The sequence below is a fragment of the Daphnia pulex genome, chromosome 10 (genome assembly GCF_021134715.1).
Source record: "Daphnia pulex isolate KAP4 chromosome 10, ASM2113471v1".
Classification (NCBI taxonomy): Eukaryota; Metazoa; Arthropoda; class Branchiopoda; order Diplostraca; family Daphniidae; genus Daphnia; species Daphnia pulex.
Window position 1 is genome coordinate 12,150,215 of NC_060026.1, and position 19,638 is coordinate 12,169,852.

At 42.0% G+C, this 19,638-nt stretch overlaps 3 protein-coding genes across 6 annotated transcripts; 2 read left to right on the forward strand and 1 right to left on the reverse strand.

Moving 5' to 3' along the window:
• The first annotated feature begins 4 nt into the window (after nucleotides 1–4).
• LOC124205885 lies at nucleotides 5–2,663 on the forward strand. Of its 2 annotated transcripts, XM_046603446.1 has the most exons (7): nucleotides 5–220; nucleotides 362–636; nucleotides 713–1,031; nucleotides 1,099–1,253; nucleotides 1,327–1,462; nucleotides 1,559–1,807; nucleotides 1,910–2,663. In XM_046603446.1, the coding sequence occupies exons 2-7, from the start codon at nucleotides 517–519 to the stop codon at nucleotides 2,377–2,379; spliced, it is 1,449 nt and encodes a 482-aa protein (XP_046459402.1). In that variant the 5' UTR covers nucleotides 5–220; nucleotides 362–516; the 3' UTR covers nucleotides 2,380–2,663. The 2 variants fall into 2 exon arrangements, with proteins under 2 accessions (XP_046459402.1, XP_046459401.1); XM_046603445.1 differs by having other exon boundaries at nucleotides 55–636.
• Nucleotides 2,664–3,449: 786 nt separating this feature from the next.
• On the forward strand, nucleotides 3,450–16,751 carry LOC124205884. 2 transcript variants are annotated; one of them, XM_046603443.1, is made up of 3 exons: nucleotides 3,450–3,627; nucleotides 3,719–3,774; nucleotides 3,847–16,751. In XM_046603443.1, exon 3 carries the CDS (start codon nucleotides 3,958–3,960, stop codon nucleotides 16,645–16,647), a length of 12,690 nt encoding a protein of 4,229 aa, XP_046459399.1. In that variant the 5' UTR covers nucleotides 3,450–3,627; nucleotides 3,719–3,774; nucleotides 3,847–3,957; the 3' UTR covers nucleotides 16,648–16,751. The 2 variants fall into 2 exon arrangements, with proteins under 2 accessions (XP_046459399.1, XP_046459400.1); XM_046603444.1 differs by having other exon boundaries at nucleotides 3,723–3,774.
• LOC124205886 lies at nucleotides 16,713–18,930 on the reverse strand. 2 transcript variants are annotated; one of them, XM_046603449.1, is made up of 6 exons: nucleotides 18,713–18,930; nucleotides 18,251–18,578; nucleotides 17,906–17,989; nucleotides 17,725–17,805; nucleotides 17,487–17,636; nucleotides 16,713–17,427 (listed from the first exon to the last, which is right to left on the reverse strand). In XM_046603449.1, exons 1-6 carry the CDS (start codon nucleotides 18,722–18,724, stop codon nucleotides 16,952–16,954), a joined length of 1,131 nt encoding a protein of 376 aa, XP_046459405.1. In that variant the 5' UTR covers nucleotides 18,725–18,930; the 3' UTR covers nucleotides 16,713–16,951. The 2 variants fall into 2 exon arrangements, with proteins under 2 accessions (XP_046459405.1, XP_046459403.1); XM_046603447.1 differs by having other exon boundaries at nucleotides 16,714–17,427; nucleotides 17,487–17,648; nucleotides 18,713–18,792.
• Between the last annotated feature and the right edge of the window lie 708 nt (nucleotides 18,931–19,638).

A 19,638-nucleotide genomic window follows, 5' to 3' on the forward strand; every position in this document is an offset into this window, starting at 1 on the left:
GTTTGTTGTTGAATTCGAAATCGAACCGCGCGTAGCCGCCAAGTTCTTTACTGCGGTTCGTGTGGTGTGTTCACTGTGTTGTCTCAGTTGTCATCAAGACGGGAGTTGAACTTAATTAAGGGATTACAAGCAATAACCTAAGTTAAAAGACACTGGCATTCATGTATTATACCGGCACATCGACTTGAATGTGTTTGCACTTGTAGGGACGCAAACGAAGGTATAGTAGCCAAAGGATCCATTTTAAGTGCACGATATATACTGTATACGAATGTCTAATTTATTAAAAACGGGCGAATATGGATTTTCTTAGAAATAAATATTTTCAGATAACTTTTGGATTTTGGACTTGGTTCCCTAGATCAGCTACACACGGCTTCACATTTCCCGCCGTAAAACGATAGGAAGTCAGAGTTCAAAATTTATTTATCTCAAAATTTGAAATAACTTATTCCGCTGTAAACGCTCATCGTGAGTTCGTGACTGTTTGTTGGTCCGCGAGTGAAGAACCAAACAATGACTCTCTTTACCAGCGTAACAGTTATTCAATTGTTTTTTCTTCTTTTGGCTCGGTTCACTTGTTTAACAACGGGAGCATATTTGGAAGACAAAGTTTTGCAACTTGAAAAAAATTATGTAAGTTCATTACTGCAAACCCATTTATCTATTTGTTTTCATTTAAAAAATGAACATATTTTCAACTATTTTCAAGATAAAAATCAAAGAAGATTTGGAAGCCAAAGTGGTTAATTTGGAAACAAAAGTGGCTCGTCTAGAAGCCCAAGTTAACCACCAAGAATCGATTTTCACTGCTTTGATAAAGAGCGAACGGGACAAAAAGTTCGCATCACAGAAGGGCATTTCGAGAAATGTTGAAACGAATGAACATTACAAAAGAAATGCTGCCCCTAGGACATGCGGAGAGGTATTTGCAACAAATCCTTTGCTGGATTCCGGCATGTATTGGATAGACCCCGACGGCCAAGGAGTAGGAGACAATGCCATCAATGTCTATTGTAACATGACAACCGGTGAATACTACTAATTAACCATATCAAACAGCAATAAATAAAAGCATATTTTTTTTTAACACTACAGGCTCGACTTCAGTTTTGCATGACAGTGAACTTAAAATAGACGTGGGGAAATGCTCTGATCCTGGGTGCTATTCCAGGAAAATCAATTATTACGCAACTGAAAAGCAAATTGCAGCCTTGGTGGGATTGTCAAATAATTGCAGTCAAACTATTATAGTAGGTTATTTTTTTAATGTAAATGTTGACTGAATGCTTAATTTTAATTGATTGCTGATGTACTTCTCTACAGTACGATTGCAGCAACGCTCCCTTAATAAATAAAGATGTCTCATATTCCTGGTGGAATGATAAAAATGGAAATAAGAAAACATTTTCATCTACCGGAATGGCTAACTGTGACGGTAGTCTACGTATTCAAGCCATTGGTATGATATGGATGGGACTTTATTAATACTTTATATTTAGTCTGTCCTTTATATCGCCATTTTCACATTACAATAATCATATTTTCAACGTGGTAGGAGTAATTGAAAGTAAACAGGATCTCCCAATGACGCGCTTAAACTTTGGTGGAACCTCCCAAGGATCGGGTCAGCACACGCTGGGAAGATTGGAATGTACCGGAAAAGTGAAAGTTGAAGGAATGCCGACGTCGTGTGATGACCTATGGCGAATTGGCAACACCATGAACGGAATTTATTCCATAGTGGCAAATAAAAAAGTTCAAACTGTCTTCTGCGATTTTAATAAACGGCTTGGCAGCGAAAAAGGTATAAATATTACCATATTTTATTATTATTTTTATTGCGTTGCTGTACAAGCCTTAAACAACTTATATACTATGTATGTTACTGTCGTCAAACACTAAACAGGTTTTCAGACATGGATCGGATTTTCCAACGTTAAATCAGCGCAAGTCCATTTCTACGCGAAAATGAGTGCTGCGTTCACCAAAGAGAAAACTCCTCTTCCGTTCAAAGAAGCGCGGATAAACGTGGGAAAGGGCATGGACTTATTGACAGGGAAATTTACAGCACCTCGAACGGGATTTTACTTTTTCTCATTCACAGGACTGGCAGAGTTTCCACTTGCATCGACTTCTAAAACTTTAGGAGTTCGCCTACTGTTGGACGGGACTTCTGTCGGAAATGCTTGGGTCAGTGAGCAGCACACCTTCAAAGACCAATCAAGTCCGTTGACCCTCCAATCGATCCTCTACTTGAAATCAGGCCAAAAAGTCTGGTTGGAGATTGATACAATTTCAACAGGGGTGAAATTGTTTGATAGATTCTACACTCATTTCACGGGTTTCCTGTTGGAAGAGGAGGATATGAGCCTTTGAATGGGTGCTGAATTGTCATCCATGCACAAAACGACGTAATAATTCACCCATGATTTTTTGTTAGATTTAGACTTAAGGGAAATGTATTAAGAGAGTTAATTCGATCCTAATGCTTAGAGGATGATAATTTTTAATAAAACACTTTTTGTATGCAAAGAAAAATTTGTTTCTATTTATAAAGTGTAGATGTGATTTGGAAGTGTTTGTTGAGCTTGTCATGTATTGTTGCATTGAACAAGTCAGTAGACTGGCTATTCCAAATCTATTAAAGAGCTCGATACGTAATAAATCTGTCGTGGATTCCGGAATAAGTCTCAAAAGCAGCCGACAGAGCAACAGCAGCCATATAGTTTATCAAAAGTCTTGGGTCGGCGGATTGGGGCATTCAGCAGCAACAAACAGCCCCAACAAGAGCAATCTGCCGTCAGCAATGATGTGGCTGCCGTTAGAAAGTTAGTTCAAACACTTCATGAACACATTGATTTTGGTGTAACATTCGTGGCGATTCGTGATTTGTAAAATAATCTTTCGGTTTTGTTTATCTTATTTGCTCGCGGAGTAACTTAAAACGACTAGAATATTTGTTTGTATGTCTGGAAGGGTTCTGCTTCGACCCACAAAAATTTTATCAACAAGCAAAATAACCTCACATGAATATTAAATTACTACAACACTGCTCGCTCTTCCCGCTGGACTCGACTGAACTCGGCTGGACTGCTAATTGCTAATCCTGCGAAGTCAACACACTTACACATGCAAAGCCAAAGTTGTGGAGAAACTCAAGTCTCAGCAACATATATCGAGTCCCTATTCAGTTTCAGACATACGCCAATGCCCAATAGTTTAAAAAAATGACACGTAAAAGCAACAGAATAACATGTTTAAATCGACACACTGAACAAATATTGACCGTAAAGGGCAAGCAGCAAGATATAAAATGGTCTCCAAGTACTAGTGAACTGTTGAATGGTTTATATTATACATCCCCATAACATAAACTCGATATAAACTTCCTTACACAAATATTTACTTAAACATGATGATAACACTGGTGACTTGGACTTTTATACAACCACGCACTTTGTTGAAGACGCGTCAAAGAAGTTAGAAAGTCGGCGTTGACTCGCTGTTATACTTGCACTTCAAATCCCTCAAATCACTATATTTTATACGTGAATATTGTCAAAGTACCAATAATCAATTTTCAGAACGTGAACCGCTTTGGTGAAGTGTGAAGGAGCATACACGGTAAGTCAACACAATAATTTCTTTCATTCGCTTTCATTCACTTTCATTCGCTTTCATTTCAATTGGTGGATTCTACTTTTGATTACCTCAGATAGAAGATAGAGACGGTGAACTGGTGATGGTTGGTAACAAATGCAAAAGCACCGGGTAATTTAAAACATTATTAATTTTTAAATATTTTACATTCCAGCATAATACGTTACTGTTTATTGAAATTAGGAATGCACGAATCGTCCACAAGATCATGTCCAATTGGAACGAATTTAAATGACAAAAATTTGAAATAATTTTTATCAAAACAGGAACACAAAGAAGACAACAATAATCGAAATGACTCTTGAATTTCAGCCAGTTTCTGAGATTGGACAATTGTTGCTAGGTAGTCCATTCTCCGGAAATGTTGACGATATTCTTGCAATTGATTCAAAACTAACTGGCGATAAAAGTATCGTGCGTATCTATGTACGTCACGGTGCCAATCTGGTGGCATTCAATGTATCAACTACCAGCACCAGCAGAAGCAGCTCAACGAACCGAAATAATCCGACAGGATGGACTCTACTCTGGAACCACCAGATTTTCAAAGACGGCCAAAGGACATCTTATCCTTTGCGAGCTTACCCTTGGCTAGTCACCGACACCATGTTGGATGACGGCAGCGACGGAATTGTCCTCCGTAACGAAGACGGTCTGGGCTTCTACCGGTTTGATCCTCAAGATAAGAACAGAACATCAACTCAATCAGGACCACTTCAAGGATTGACTAGCGATACCACCTTTCGCGATTTGTACGGATGGAATAACCCAGACCAGTCACTCATTTTAATCGGCCGATTCTATCGCAATACTCGGTTGGTTGGAGTCTTGAGTCGCCAAAAGAAAGAACAAGAATCGGAAACTGTAGTTCAATTTTATGCGGCAGCCAAGGATCGATTGACGTCACGAAAACCGCAACCGCTTTTCCCCTTACAGAAAAGCAAGATTTCCACCGACACCCTTACCAGGATATCCGGAGCAATTGAACTGTACACGGCCGATATCAAGCGTAACGGACAAGACAGCATTATATTGAGGACGGAAAATCAATTGGAAATGTACACCTTTGATGAAAATTTTGCTCTTCCGCAAATTGCCAAAGTGTCACTTGTAGACGGCCCATGGACTTCCGGATTAAAGGAACGATTCTTCTTTGTCGATTTGACCGGCCAGCCTTATCTTGACGTTGTCCAATTCAATCGGCACGGACTGTTCGTGTATCAGCGGAATAACAAAACCACCTCAGCGGCTGTGATCCAGGACTACAATTTCGTCCATTATCACGCTGGTTTTACTGATGCCAACGGCTGGATACCAGAATATGACGAATCAATTAAATTAGTCGACACAAATGGTGACGGCCGTGATGACCTCCTCTTTACTGGTCCGAAAGGATTGACGGTGCTCGGCTTCGATCCCGTTGCTTTGATTTGGGAAACTCTTCTGGACCCGATGTCTCAAATAGCAATTCCGCACCGTTTCGCCACTGTAGTTGGAGCTACAAGATCGGTAACAAATGGTTTAAAGAAAGAATCCATCTTGCTGACAGTTGACGAAAACAAAAAACTTTACATGGGGAAATTATTGGCCAAGAAAATTCAGCCACCGCCGAAAAAATCTTCTAACAAAACTAATCCTGTCAAAAAGACTCCTGCTGTTGACAAGAGCAAGTCTCAGGTAAAGATGCCGCCGCAAGTGACAAGGACAACTCCGGTTTCGGAGAAGCCTCTGATGAGATGGACAGAGCAATGGGCGGAACCGGTGTCGATTCCGGACGTTGCCGATCCCGTAAGCGGTTCCGTGCATTTCCCGCTACCCGTTTTTGAACCGAGTCACTCCGATCCTATTCCGCATCGAATTTCGCTATCGTACAACAGTCAACAATCCTCCAACTCCAATCTTGTTGGTTTAGGCTGGACAGTTTCGATGCCGGAAAATTACATTACGGTGGATTATCGGGATAGCATTTTCCTGGAGGATGCGGCATTTTATTTGATGGTGGACGGGGTGTCGTTACAACTGAAACTTGTCGTTCCCGAAGGCCAGCAGGGTAGCAGTGAGGTCAAACTTTTTAGCGAGCCTTTTCAGCCTAAATGGGCAATCGAATTCCATCAAACAGAACAACGATGGACTGTCGGCACTGAAAAGGAAACATTAATTTTTGGATCCACCGGTAAAGGGGCGAAAGAAGCCATTCGCTGGAATCTGAACTGGCCTCTATGGCGAGGACCTGGAAAAGATGTGAAATCCTTGAAACGAGTTCCAGTCGCCTGGTATTTAATGAAGCGCCAGGTGAAAGCTACCGGTCGATCGATTATCTATCATTACGACATTGATTCTGAAGATTATAAAAGTTCCGATCCTGTATCTAGCTGGACGGCGGCCATCCGGTTGAAACAGATCAGCGTCGAATCATCAACGACAGTCACATTTAACTACAATTTAAAAGGACCTAAGGAATACAAATTATTTGATCACCCGTTTGATTCTCGAAATAACCAGAGCACTTCACTGATCTTCCCGGTGTCGTTGAGAGAGTCTCATTTCCTAGCGGGTTGCGACATTGAAACCGAAGATTACAAGCAAAGGCTAGAATTCAAATATCAAACGGACGAAAAAGGTAAACGATTGTTGACCGCCATCGAGCAGCCGATACAAGCGGAACTACGTGAATCCATTTTTCAGTTCAGTTATCAAGAAGAGGATCCATCAGTTGCGGGACGATTGCTAAGAGAAATCCAATTGCCCAGCGGATTAAAGGCTCATTTTCAATACGACACTGCTCCAGAAATTGAAATACCAGATCCGCATTCATCTGTAGCGCATCCGGTTGATGAGCGCCCAGCTGTTGACTACAGTCAAGATTATGCGGTCATGGTGTTCCGACAGCGTCAATTACCCGACAAGATTCAAGTGAAAATTCTGGACGCTGATTCCCTACGAACATCTGCGGAACTGTCGCCCATACCAGCAGAAACCCAGGCGGAAGGTAAAGTCGTTTCCTATGGCGTACGATCCTTTGAAGACTTTTGCGTCGTCACACTGGAATATGAAAAAGTGAAAACACAAAAAAGTTGTTTGTTTCATCATAGCAGTGAGAAGGGAGAGAGAAAATGGTCCAAGGATCCCACCTGCTATTGGTTTAATCCCGATGCGCAGATCCATTTCACCGAGGCAGGTGTCGCCACAATCAACGGTAAATCGACAGACGTCATTCAAATATTTCAATTATCTCCCAATCGTTCTAAATGGACTGAACATCGTTTGAAATTACCGTCCGGGCGGGAAGTCGTCCGTTTCGAAATGCTGGGTCATTTAATCGTCGGTTACGACGACAGAAGTCTTTTTATTTGCCATCCAGACGGATCGAAAAGACAATGGCAGATGCGCGTGATTGAAGAATTGCCCGGCTTGCTGAGCGGTGGATCGGCCATTGTCAAAAAATTCCAATTGCCAACCGATCCGGAGAAAATATTGAACGACATTCTCAAAAAAGACCTCTTGCAATTGTCGAGCAACGCCATTGCTCTTAGTTCGTTACACCTGAGCAGTCAGCAACAATTGATGTTGCAAACTCGTTTGTATCTGCTGGACGCCACTTACAACGTTGCCCGCCGCAAAGAATTCAACGTCAAAGGCCAAGATATTCTCAAAATAAGAAGCGAATTAGACGGTGGTGATGGTACTAAATTTACATTGGGTTATTACGTTACGAAAAGCGGTTTCTTTCGAGCGAAAGTCGTCAATGTATCAGGAAAACTTTTAGCGGACGTTAGAAAAGCTTCGAAATCCTCTCCCAAAATGGAAGATATTTTGAAAGAATTGAATGCGAGAAAAGATTTTCAAAAGATATTTGATCAGTCCTTCTTGGTCGATTGGTCCGTACATCGGACATTGTTGACTCAAGAGGGATTTCACGCTGGAAGCGGAACATTTATACGAATGACGGGTGATGACTGGCAGCTACAGGAAACTAAAAAACAAGAGACGTCCAAAGAAACAAATAAAATTCCTCCCAATTTAATTCCTTTGGGTAAATCATTTGTCTTAGAAGATTTGGTTACCGACGACAAAGAAAAGGAATCGAAAACTTCAAGGAACTTTACGCTCTACGCACAGGATCCTATGAAACCAAATCATAAAATTGGCCCGCTACTGCACCGGTTAGAAATTAGTCCTCAGGATCGGGTCGTCAATCGTCATCCAGTGTACTTGGCCTATGGAACGCGAGATAACAGTACGGAAGTCGTCCTCTTTTCGGAAGGAGGACTCAAATTTGGAAAAGTTCAAACTTTCCCGAACGAAGAGCTCTTGAGTGAAAGCAGCTCTTATGAACGGATGACAACACTGGCCATTAAATCCAATCGAGACACTTCAACTCCGGAGAAGATGAAATTCTTGGCGCGATCCTTGCGTTCAATCAACCCCAATATGTACAAGCCCGTCAAACGGAGCACTGTTAATCAAGTAAAGCTGAGCAACAGTGATGCTAGTCTGACGCGCATGACTGGCTATCAGTGGAAAAATAACGCCAAGGGTAACGTGACTGTAACAATCATCCCCGGAAACGATCAGAAATTGGCCGGATGGATCCAGCAAACCTGGACAAACGACGGAGGCCCTTCCGGTTGGAATCGAACTGGAATAGAATTGTTTGACGCAGACAAAAATTCAGTTAAAAATGAAAAGAAAACCCAGAACGAATCTGAAGATCAATCGAAGACGAGCAACAGCGTTTTGTGGGACAACAAAAAGGAGCGGATTGTCAGCGATTTCACACCATTTAATTTAACCGATCAAATGGTGTCCTACTTTGGATTTGAATCTTATGAAGTCAACTCCCGTTGGGTATATTTTGAACCCAACGTGGTGAAAAGAGGATTTGCGCTTACTGGGGCCAACTTCTTACGGTTAACCGACGACCAGCCGCTGCTAGAAGGAACGTTCCACCCGACTATTCAACAATCAACGTATCTTGCGTCTTGCTGGGTTCGCCCATCTGACGGAGTGGCCAGTACGACTGAAGTGGATAAAATCACGGGCCATTTGAAAGCCACCATCAGCGTTAAAGAAACGCACGAAGAAATTGTTGGCCTGTTGGGACGAATCATGCGCAAGGTCGGTGATTGGTCCTACATTGAATTACTGATCGATTTCGATATTGTCAAGCGTCTTTTTATCGACAGTATAGTCGATAACAGTGGAAAAAATGCAACAACAATACCTCAGTTCACCATCACATTAAAGGTTGATGCCAAACAAGACGGCCGGACATCCGGCCTTGATGTGGATCACGTGAGATTCACACCAATGGTGCACGACTTTAAAGCGACAGTTTACGACTCAGATAACGGCCGACCCATCTCCGTGATTGGCTCTAGTGGTTCCATCAGTCGAACCGTTTGCTACCGTGGCCGTGAAATGGCAATTGTAACGGACGTGACTGTCAGTGGACAGCAACAACTGGAGCAAGTGGCAACATCTAGTTACACCGGTCGTTTAATCCCCACGCCAAATGGATCAATCGTCACCGGAGCTAAACGGAGTCGCACCGTTTTCTATCCGGAGAATGGCGGACTGTACGAAATTTTCGACTCTTACGCTTGGCGGAACCGCTGGAATGATTCATCTAATGATTCGTCGGTCTGGACGACAGCTCCGGCTCGACTGTGGCACAATCATCAACAATCTCATCAACTCCTCAGTGTTGATCCTTCCATTCTGTTTGGTGCGGAATCGTCGTCGGCAGCTATCCGCTGTTATTATTCGCTGATTTCTCCGACCTCATCCATGACGTGGAAAATGGCAGGTGGACAAGTTCAATTTGCCCGAAAATCTCCAAAGACATCCAGTACATTGACGTTTCAAGTCCAGCCGGACGCACCCCACACCACCGTGACCGATTTACCCAATAGCGGCGAAATTATTATGATGACCGAAGGAGGTCGTTTCTTCATCTGGATCGACAGTGTCCTTCTTCTAGACCGTCTAGTTGCTTCTTTATCCGCTAAAAATCCATGGACTTTTTTCGCTTTTGAGGCTCAAGGAAACACCTTCGTCGAGGATTGCATTTTCATGGGAAATCCACGTACCGAGATGGAATACATGAACGAATGGGGCGAGAAGATGCAAACAATCCAGTTGGAGTCGGATAGATCCGTCCTTGTGTCGCAGACTCTTTACGACGCGTTAGGTCGGTCCGCTATAACGTCAAAAATAACAAGAATCACAATGGATGACCGGAAGCCCGGAAGTGCGCTGTTGGCATATTACTCTGATTTTGTCAGCGGACCCATCGATCCGGCTAATCCACTTTCAGTTTGGCAAACCCATCGTCTTCAAGGTGAAGTAGATCGTTTGAATCCATTTGACGGAGGAGTCCCTTACTCTCGCACAGAATATGAAACTAATCCGCTGAATGAAAAACGAGTGGAAGGGCAGCCTGGCCTGGATTTCACCGTCAATGGACGATACGCCAAGAAATTCCGGACATGGGTGAGCAATAAAGATAAAATTGATGTCATCGACAATCATTTCCCGACGAGTAAAGGCTTCCGGCATAAAATGGAAGAAATGCCGAATGGAACTAAAAGGGTTGCCGTCTTTGATAGTCAAGAAAACAGAGTGGCTCTTTACATCTACGTGCCTGGTTACAACCACCTGCTGAGCACTTACGAATACAATTCCAAAAATCAGCTGATAAAAATCCTTCCGCCCATTTATCACGATCGTGCTGATACGTTTTTGAAATCCGGTCCTTTATGGCCTATGACGAATACGGAAATGAGCGGTCAGCAACTGTCACCGGATGAGATTAATTGGCAGAAAACTATGGGCACTTATATGACGTACGACAATGCCGGTCGACTTAGTTGGAAAACGACGCCGGATACTGGTACTTTTGAGTACTATTACAATCGAGCCGGACAAATCCGTTTACAGGTACACTTCAGTTCAGAAGAATCCGACGAAATCGACAGCGTTGTCTTTTATGAATACGACAATGGCGAAAAATCTGTCAGCCGGACAGGATTTTTGGAGCAGATGCCAATGTCTCGCGAAAAATTCCAAAAATCTTTAGCCGAGGGAACGCTAGCAAACGTCAAAGATTACCAATTGATTGATCGAACAGAAGCGGAAGAACGACATTATGATCTTTCCTTCTCGAGAGGTGAACGTAACGCCACCTTTGTGACGCACAATATCGATTACAATGTAGTGGAAGAGATGCGCTGGGACGAACAAGACCGTCTCCTGAAATCCAGACGAATCGTATCCGATGAGCAGTTCGATTCAGAAGTCCACAGGACCTACTATTCACACAGTAATAGATTACGGACTATTCAATATCCATCAGTCAATGGCGACAATAATCTGGCCATCAAACTGGAACATCATTACAATAAACTTGGACAACTGACCGGATTGAGTTTGGATGGCCAGTTTGGTGAAATTGTTCGTTTCAGTTACCACGGAAGTGGGCAATTGGCCAGTGAATACGTTCTACCTGGAAGCCAACACAATTTCAATCGAACTTTTAATTACAATTCACCTGGCTTCCTAGAACAGATTTCTGATCCTTTCCTTACAGAATTGGTGTCATACACGGACGGTGGTTACGGCCGAGGCGGATCAGGTGATGGATATGTTACGCAGACTACATTTAACGCTACGTGGTCACCCAACGCGGACTGGCGTTGGTTTCAAGTGTCTGATAATTCAAAACTCTTATTAAATACCAGCACCTCTACAGGCGAAGTTTGTCTTAATGCTCTTAAAAGAAATGGTTACATGACCAAAACAGGGCGACCTCTCAAAGACTATTACCCAATTATTGACAAACAGAATAAATCATGGATGCCCTTGATTTGCGGAGGACGAACTGGCCAACAACTGGCCAAAGTTTTGGCTCAAAAGCGGATGCCTCGAGTCTATGGCCACCGATATTCTTACGGAAACCACCGGGAACTTGTCAAAGCCAAATATTTTACAGAAGAGACTGAAAAGGTAGCCGTTCCGTTCCAGCCAGACACATTGGCTGAACTGACGGTTCTGAGCAAGCAACAATCACGTGACATTTGGAAGAAACTGGAAGAAGCTGGATTCATCTTTACAGATCAGCGGAAATCCGACTGGTCGACAGCCGTTGCCAACCCAGGCGTAACATCTTTGGTGAAAAGTCAAGAATTAAACACTCGTCTTGTTGCGGCAGTTGCTAATTCCACTCAAAATGACGTCACACCTTACCGATATCTCATCGAAAAGATGATTTTGAACGACATCGGTCAAAAGCGGAATGAAATACAAAAATTGGAAGACTTTGAGAAAATATTTATCCAGTGGAAAGGCTTCGACGATGGATTACTGACCTCAGGAATCGATCAAATTAAGCAGACAGCTGATTTAATCCACCGCAATGTTCTGGGACAAGTTAAAGACAACTCGGAATGGTTAGATGCAAAACTGATGGAAATCTTTCGTCCGGTTCAGTATTCAAAACACTTGGCCGATTTCATCCGCATCCTGAACCAGCATTTTACTTACGGTTTGGGTCAGCATCCGTTTGATGTAGCCTCGTATGACATCGACGCCAATGGGAACCACCGTAAATTCTACACGGGTTTCAATCGCTACGAATTTTTTTACGGTGACGACAAAGCAAATCAGATCCGGTCTGTCAAAGTGGAAGGACCGGGTCAACTCGACGATAAGGAAGCGAAGAAAGCGATGCTTCACGATACCCGTGGAAACGTCATCCAAGCGCTTCACAAAGGCATCGACCGGATCGAGTACAACAGTGCATCGATGAGAACAAATGCCATTTATCTGAAAGATGGGCGAACGGTTCGATTCGCCTATGACGCCCACGGTGAAAGAATTCAGAAGCGACTGATGGCCAAAGATGGCAGTCTGATACAGGAAACACGTTATGTTCGTGACACAGAAGGTAAAGTTCTTTTCGATCGACGAACTACTTATTCCTCGACGAGTTCGTCGTTACTTCCGGAACTGAAAGATGCAGCGGCTGTAGTCGTGTCCACGTCTTACATTTACGGCCCTCGCGGACTCCTCGGCTTCGTTCGCAACGGCGCTTTCCACAGCGTGTGGACTGATCACATCGGCTCGATCCGGTTGGTCTTACGAGATGGCCAAGTGGTGGCCGCTTACGATTATCTTCCTTACGGCCAATTAATGCGCTCCCACTGTAGTGATCCGGCGGCTGAAATTTTCTATCGTTACACCGGGCAAGAATGGGACGAAGAAACGGGACTTTACAACTACCACGCCCGACTCTACGATCCGGATATTGGGCGGTTCTATCAACCGGATCCTCGTGAACAATACTTTAGCCCATACAAATACGTGGGCAATTCGCCAGTCTCACTGGTAGATCCTGATGGAGAATTTGCTCTCACAACGTTGTTGGTCGCTGGTGCTTTGGCGTTAGCTGGTGCTTATATTGGAGGAGCATCCGCCAACAAACGTTGGAATCCGCGAAAATGGAATTGGAGGAGTAAGAAAACTTGGATGGGCATTGCTGGCGGTGCGCTTGCTGGAGCCACGCTCCCTTATGCCGCAGCTTCGGCTGCTGCTGCTATCGGAGTTTCGAAAGCAATAGCTGTTGGTGCTGCAGCCGCATACGTCTCGGGGGCTGCCCAAAACAAGAGTTGGAATGTCGCCAAGTGGAATTGGAAGGATCCGAGTACGTATAATGCACTTTTTACAGGAGCTGCTACCGGATTGGGCATTGTCGGATCAGTAGCAGGCGCTCATCAGTTGGCCAACACGTTCGGATCGGTTGGCAAAAATCTGCTTTTAGGTTCAACTTATGGCCTAGCAGGTGGCATGGCTTACCACAAGGGTAGAGAAGAAAATGACGGCAAATGGGCTCCATGGAAGTGGGATTGGAAAAATCCTGGCACTTACAATGCGCTAATGGAAGGCGTTGACAGCGGCATCAGTTGGCCTACTGATTTGACCGAATTGGGTACGGGATTGTTCAAAATGGCCAAAAATACTCCGAGAAGTTTAGGTGCGATTGTTCCTATGTTGGACAATTTGAAATTGAAGAATTTAAAATCAACGTTCGCAAGTATATATAACGGGCCGATTGGTCAAGCTGCATCAATTGGTCTCACAGCTTATATGATGATGAATGAAGTCGACGACGATTTCGAACCTAGCGGCGGGAGTCGCTCATCCTTTGCTACGTACGAAACATTTCTTAATGGCCTATCTTTTAGCAAGACTGGTCGAAACATGATGAGAGCGAGCGCAAGGCAGCAACCGCAGCCGACTTATAACTATAAATTTGACGCGGGAAATTTTGAAAATTCAAACGAGTTGAAACTCACCACTGAAAAGATGGAGATCGTCATTGGCCAGGCGTTTGATATCATCCGGAAAGATATTTTGAAGTCTTCCTTGGGAAATCTTCAAAGACCTGCAGACAAAAAACTTTTAGAGATTCAGAAGACACGCTCATTAGTTCTGCCAAAGGACAAATTGGGCCTTCAGTTTTCAATCAAACATCAGCAGAGCACTAAGAAACCACAAGAATTACCCAAGACACCGGTTGCATCGCATCGCCTGGTGGCCATGGAAGATGTCAAAAGTCGAATCAGAAATCGACAAAACGAAGTTTTTACAGACAGAGAGATTGGGTCGAGCGGTTGTCGTTCGGGATTGGGAAATCCTCGTCCTAAATCGGAAACATCAATGGCAACCGTTTGTCGAGTTCCAGTCCCCGACACAGGAAAATTAAGTCAGCTCAAAGACGATCCTGTTGGTTTGATGAAAGAGACGGCCGTTGGCACCTTTTCAATTAAAGGGGTGGTTCCTAAAGATGGGCGTGCAAGTTTCGAATTAATTCATGCCGATGGGCCTGGCTACTATTTGACGGTGTCTAAAAATCCTTCCGCAATTTCCGGCTACTGGTTAGTTCCGGAAGGCGGCCAGAACGATGGAAAAATCCGCATCAATCCTGTGGGTGAAACTCGGCACATTTTCACCAGTGAAATGCAAGGAAATTCTATTTACATCAAATACGACAAAACAAAATCTGAAATGGAAGTCTATCATCACAATCGAAAACGTCCAAACGCCATTTATCTCAACAACAACCCAAAAACGACTCTGAAAATTAAACGGACAACCGACAGAGGTGGCGATTACGTCAACGAATCTGGCCAGACAATCCCAGAGCTGACTGGTGCAAAAGAATTATTCGACGCCAAAGGAAAAGTCATAGACCCTAAAGGTGGTGTTATTATTCCGTTGGAGAATATTTACCGCAAAGATGCAAAAGGCGCTTTGCAGATGGTTAAAGGATTGAAGGGAAAAAATATGGAAGATTTAATCAAAGAAAATAAAGCAATTAAACAAAAAGAAGACATTTTGGCAAAAGAATACGACACTATCGTGACACAAAAAGATTACCTCGGCTTCCCGTTCATCTGGCCCCTGTTGACTGCTAACAAACAATATCCCCAAATCTCCGCAACGTTGCTGCTATTCCGTGACGATTATTTCAAGTGGCATGTCGTTTCTCAGAAAATTCAACATCCACAAACATCAGCTAACGCCACCATAGAGTCGGCAAAGGAACAATTTAAAATACCTTTCCAATTGCAGGAGTTGACGTCTTTGCCGTTTCCAATCGGACCCTTAATGTATACAAATGCGCTAAATATCTCCCAGGCTTCTCTGGCTGTAGAGATGAAGCCATCCTTGCATGATCGTATAAAGACAACGGCGGATATTCGCGATTTGGACATGGGAAATTCTACCAAAGGGAGATCACGACGCTCCACCTTGATGGTAGAAAACAGCAATACAAATTATAACTACAAATGTCAATTGAAGAATGAGGATGATAGTCACCATAACAATTATTTCAATCAAACGGATGATATCCTTCAGTCTCCTATAAATGTGGCCTCTAGCGCAACTCGCCCTGGCAGCTGGATCGATTTCTTTTCTCATTTGACCGGCCGTCAAGTTCTCTCATCCATGGCTTCAGCCGTCTTACTTGATTCAATTCTCGAATTTATGTCTCTACCTGATGATAGAACTGAAAGCAGCCATCAGCAATTTGACGAAGTACCAATAGTAGAACTATCATCACAACTTTACTCTGGCCGAAAAGATTACCGTGACGCGGTGATGGGAAATTGTTATTCCTTTTCATCGGATACTGACTGCTTTGATGACACCATTGTTTGTTACGGCCATCGGGGACAGACAAAAGTGTTTTCCCATTCACCGTCGATCGACACTTGTCCTCCTCCGTTGCAACAGGATCAAGACACTTACCGCGACTGCCGACCGATCGAGTGGCACGGCCAACCATCAGTGACCTGTCGTGGCGACGAAACCACTTTCATTCACACCCCGTACAACACGAATTCGGCGGCTGCTAATTTCTTCCGTGCCGTCGACAGTTGGCTGATTTTAGCTTACGTCACACCAGGAATTTACAGAGAAACGGTTAAGTTTGTCAGACACGTTAAAAATGTTTGGACAAACAAAGGAAGAATCAGTGTCCCTATCAGCGATGAAGATAAGGAATCGTGGAAACACCAACTGGAATTACTGGAGAAACTCTTAGCTGAACAACAGATGCGACAGCCGAAACAAGTCACTTGGGCGTTGCCCTTGATTGAGGAATTGCGTCAACAGATTGGTTTGTTATGCAAAAAAGACAATGCTGAAACCATGGACGATATCCGAGCAGTCAAGACGATGACGGAAAGGCTAACGGCACTCGTGGAAGATGTGGAAGAAACAGCCGAAGAGCATATTACGGAAGAGGACGACGAAGAAATCTTTTACGATTGCATGGAAGAGTTCCCATCTGCAGACGGGCCTGTATTTGATGAGGCCATAAACCATGCAGAGTTGATTTCGACTCGGTTATATCATTTGGTATTTCATGCCGATGAGTTTTTATTACAATGGAAACAAAGTATATCGGAGTTTTAGATGTGGATGCAACTATATACTTTCTTCTCATGTATTGACCTATTATTGTTGTTGGAATAGACTCATTTTTATTGTTGGTGAAAATAAAATAGTGGTATATTGAGGACAAAGTATTTCTTTTTTTACATCAGTCTTTAAAAGATACAGAAAGCTGCTCGTGTGCTGAAGACTAAGAAAAATTCATATTAGAAACTTCAAAATATTTGTTCTTGTATTCAGTAATTCTATTTGCATTTATTCGTTTATTCATGCGATGACCGCTTGGTGCATGTTGGATACATGTTGGATCTTTCAAAACAAAATCTCAAAGGGATGCAAGAATTTCCTCCTCCAACATGAAACCCGTAAAATGAGTGAAGTGGTAATTGTCGTCATACAATATCATCCCTGATGTCTTGCTATCAAGGTGCACCCAGACTTGATCACCTTGTTTCAAGTTCAGCGTTGATTGGAGGGTCAACGGACTAAATTGGTTATTAACGGTGTTTGCCCCATCAACCCGACCCTGACCGATAAGTCCGTTCGTGAAAAACAACCCAACTGCTAACCACGAATGTGATGATGTAGCTGGAAAATTCACCACCCCCGTGAACGAGAAGAAATACCTTCCTGATCGCGGAGCAGTAAATATTCCAGATGCCAAATTCATGGCATTTCCTAAGTTTACCCTCGCCAAATCAAACGGAATCGTTGCAATTGAGTTAAATGAAGAATTTCTCTGAACGTAAAAATGTACGGGCGCTGATTTGACGTCGGCATATCCGATCCATTTCTGCAAATCTGTTGAATTCAAAACTGTAACACAAGGTATATCGAGTGTTAAAATGAATCTTTTATACTTTGAGCGTTAGTGGTAAAATCGCAATAAACATTTTCAATTTTATTTGCTCCTTTGATCTGAAAGATTCCGTTCATTTTATAGCCAATTGATTGGAGATCCGTGCAGGACGTGGGCATATGTCCAATGTCCACAACGGCAGTCTCGTTCTCTAAAAATAAAACTAGTAAAATCGATTTCTTCTGTGTAAAGAAAGATTTACAATGAATCCTATTTTTAAAAAATTGTTTGTCACCGACCGAACGCTTGGGTCAATCTCAAAAGATTGGAATCAATTCCTCCCACAGTCGTGTTCATGTTATCCAAGTCTAATTTGGTCGCTAAAATAGTATAGTTCATTTTTAATTTTAATATGAAAAGTAATACAATTTTTAGAAAATTTGATAGGAAAATTGTACTTTTAAAAATATTTTAGCCTACCACTCAATTCAATATTTGTTGCTTCTACGGCCGAGCTTGTTTGATGCAATTTAGTTTTCATATCATCCATCTCCAACTTGGTCGCTAATTTAAAAAAAAGTTAATTTATCAAAAAATTTATATTATAAGATATTTTATAAGAACTATTCTTCTCGGGCACTTAACATTATTTAGACATGTTTTGTCTATAAAGATATTTCTAATTTTCTAAAATAAAAAATTTTCTAAAATAAAAAATTTTCTATAATAAAAATTTTTCTAAAATAAAAATTTTCTAAATGAAAATAAAAAAATATTCAAAAATAAAAAAATTCAAAAATAAAAAATGTTAGGCCAATTTTTTACCAAATTTCGTGGTTATCATGTGAAGATTGGAAAGAATTTTCTCCGCAGCATTTTGAATTGCATGATGCAAATCTGATTTGGTTGTTAGTTGCGCAATTGCCATTCTTATTTGTGAGAGTTCTCTGTGTAGTTCCGTCATTTCAAATTTTTCAATAATGCCAGCTGACGATTCTGAAGCGAACGAAGGGCTTACAGCAATATTATTCGTCGGATGCGGGGAGTGAGGAACGAAATAGTAGAATGGGATGTGAGCCGTCCAGCTAACAGCCGGAATTTGTACGGCTAGGATACAGATGCTCAGCCCAAGGACAGGCATAATGAGTTCAAACTAATCAAATTAATTGTACAGTTTATATTTTAATGTTAGAGGAAGAACATTAAACAATGAAATTCATGATAAAAAAATGGAAAAGAAATAAATTGTGAATCAAACAAAATAAATAACCACAGTAAAATACTTACAATGTTTTTCATGTTGGTTTTGAAAAATAAGATTTTCGGAACTAGTAGTTGCCGTTAAAATAAACCAATAGAACTGAACTTCAATTTTTTCGTATATCTCGCTATTTATTGGTCCAGCTTGCCAGCAGCATGAAGCTATTGAAGCAGCTTGCCAGCAGCATGAAAAAGCAGCTTGACTACGCCCCTGGTTACATGTCTTCACCATATGCAGACTGTGATAGAAGATATTCTGTTTTCTTTTTTTCTTTTATTTACATGTCGTTGACTCGTTGTACACGTACAGACAGAAAATGTATTTCCCTCATTAGCATAATTCGAATCGTGCTGATCTTCATTCAAATAACTCCAATCAACGTCCAAACTTTAGATAATGAAAACGGAAAAATTTTAACAAATTCAAACCAGACACCTCACACAATAAAAGTAATCAAATTTTTCCATTTGAATGCTGGTGTTGCATGCTGGTCGTTTCAGTCAACAGTTGTGTTTCATCATAGAAAGTTTCTTTTTTGTCTCCTAATTGTCGGTAAAATATGAATGAAGGAGATAACGAATAATCTCCCGTGAGCGTGAAGGTATATTTTAATATTTAACAAGTGAAAATGACCTTCTCCAAGAGAATTAATGACTCTGATGGCCGACCATTTCTAACTTGAGAAAATTCAAACCAGAAATTTATTCTGTTAGGATAGTTTACTGTGGGTATAATTTTTAGCCAAATTAAGGAAGTGGCAAAACACTGGAAGAGACCAAATATGTACCGGTATGATAATTAGACAAAAAAAAAAAACGTTACCAATATAGTATACGTTCACTTTATAGTCGATATGTTGATTTGGAAAATGGCGATGAACAAGAAATACTGGTTGGAGATCTTTGACTCGATAAACAATTTTTTATTTAACTACTTCGCATAAATCTCTTTG

Bases quoted from the DNA above. Each gene is read 5' to 3' on its own strand.
- LOC124205885 (XM_046603446.1), top strand. From the start codon at position 517: ATGACTCTCTTTACCAGCGTAACAGTTATTCAATTGTTTTTTCTTCTT. The intron at 1,254-1,326 runs GTAGGTTATTTT...ACTTCTCTACAG, and splicing joins ATTGCAGTCAAACTATTATA to TACGATTGCAGCAACGCTCC. The intron at 1,463-1,558 runs GTATGATATGGA...TCAACGTGGTAG, and splicing joins TCTACGTATTCAAGCCATTG to GAGTAATTGAAAGTAAACAG.
- LOC124205886 (XM_046603447.1), bottom strand. The intron at 17,649-17,724 runs GTCGGTGACAAA...CGATTTTACTAG, and splicing joins GAGATTGACCCAAGCGTTCG to TTTTATTTTTAGAGAACGAG. The intron at 17,428-17,486 runs GTATAAAAGATT...TGAATTCAACAG, and splicing joins TTTTACCACTAACGCTCAAA to ATTTGCAGAAATGGATCGGA.
- LOC124205884 (XM_046603443.1), top strand. From the start codon at position 3,958: ATGACTCTTGAATTTCAGCCAGTTTCTGAGATTGGACAATTGTTGCTA.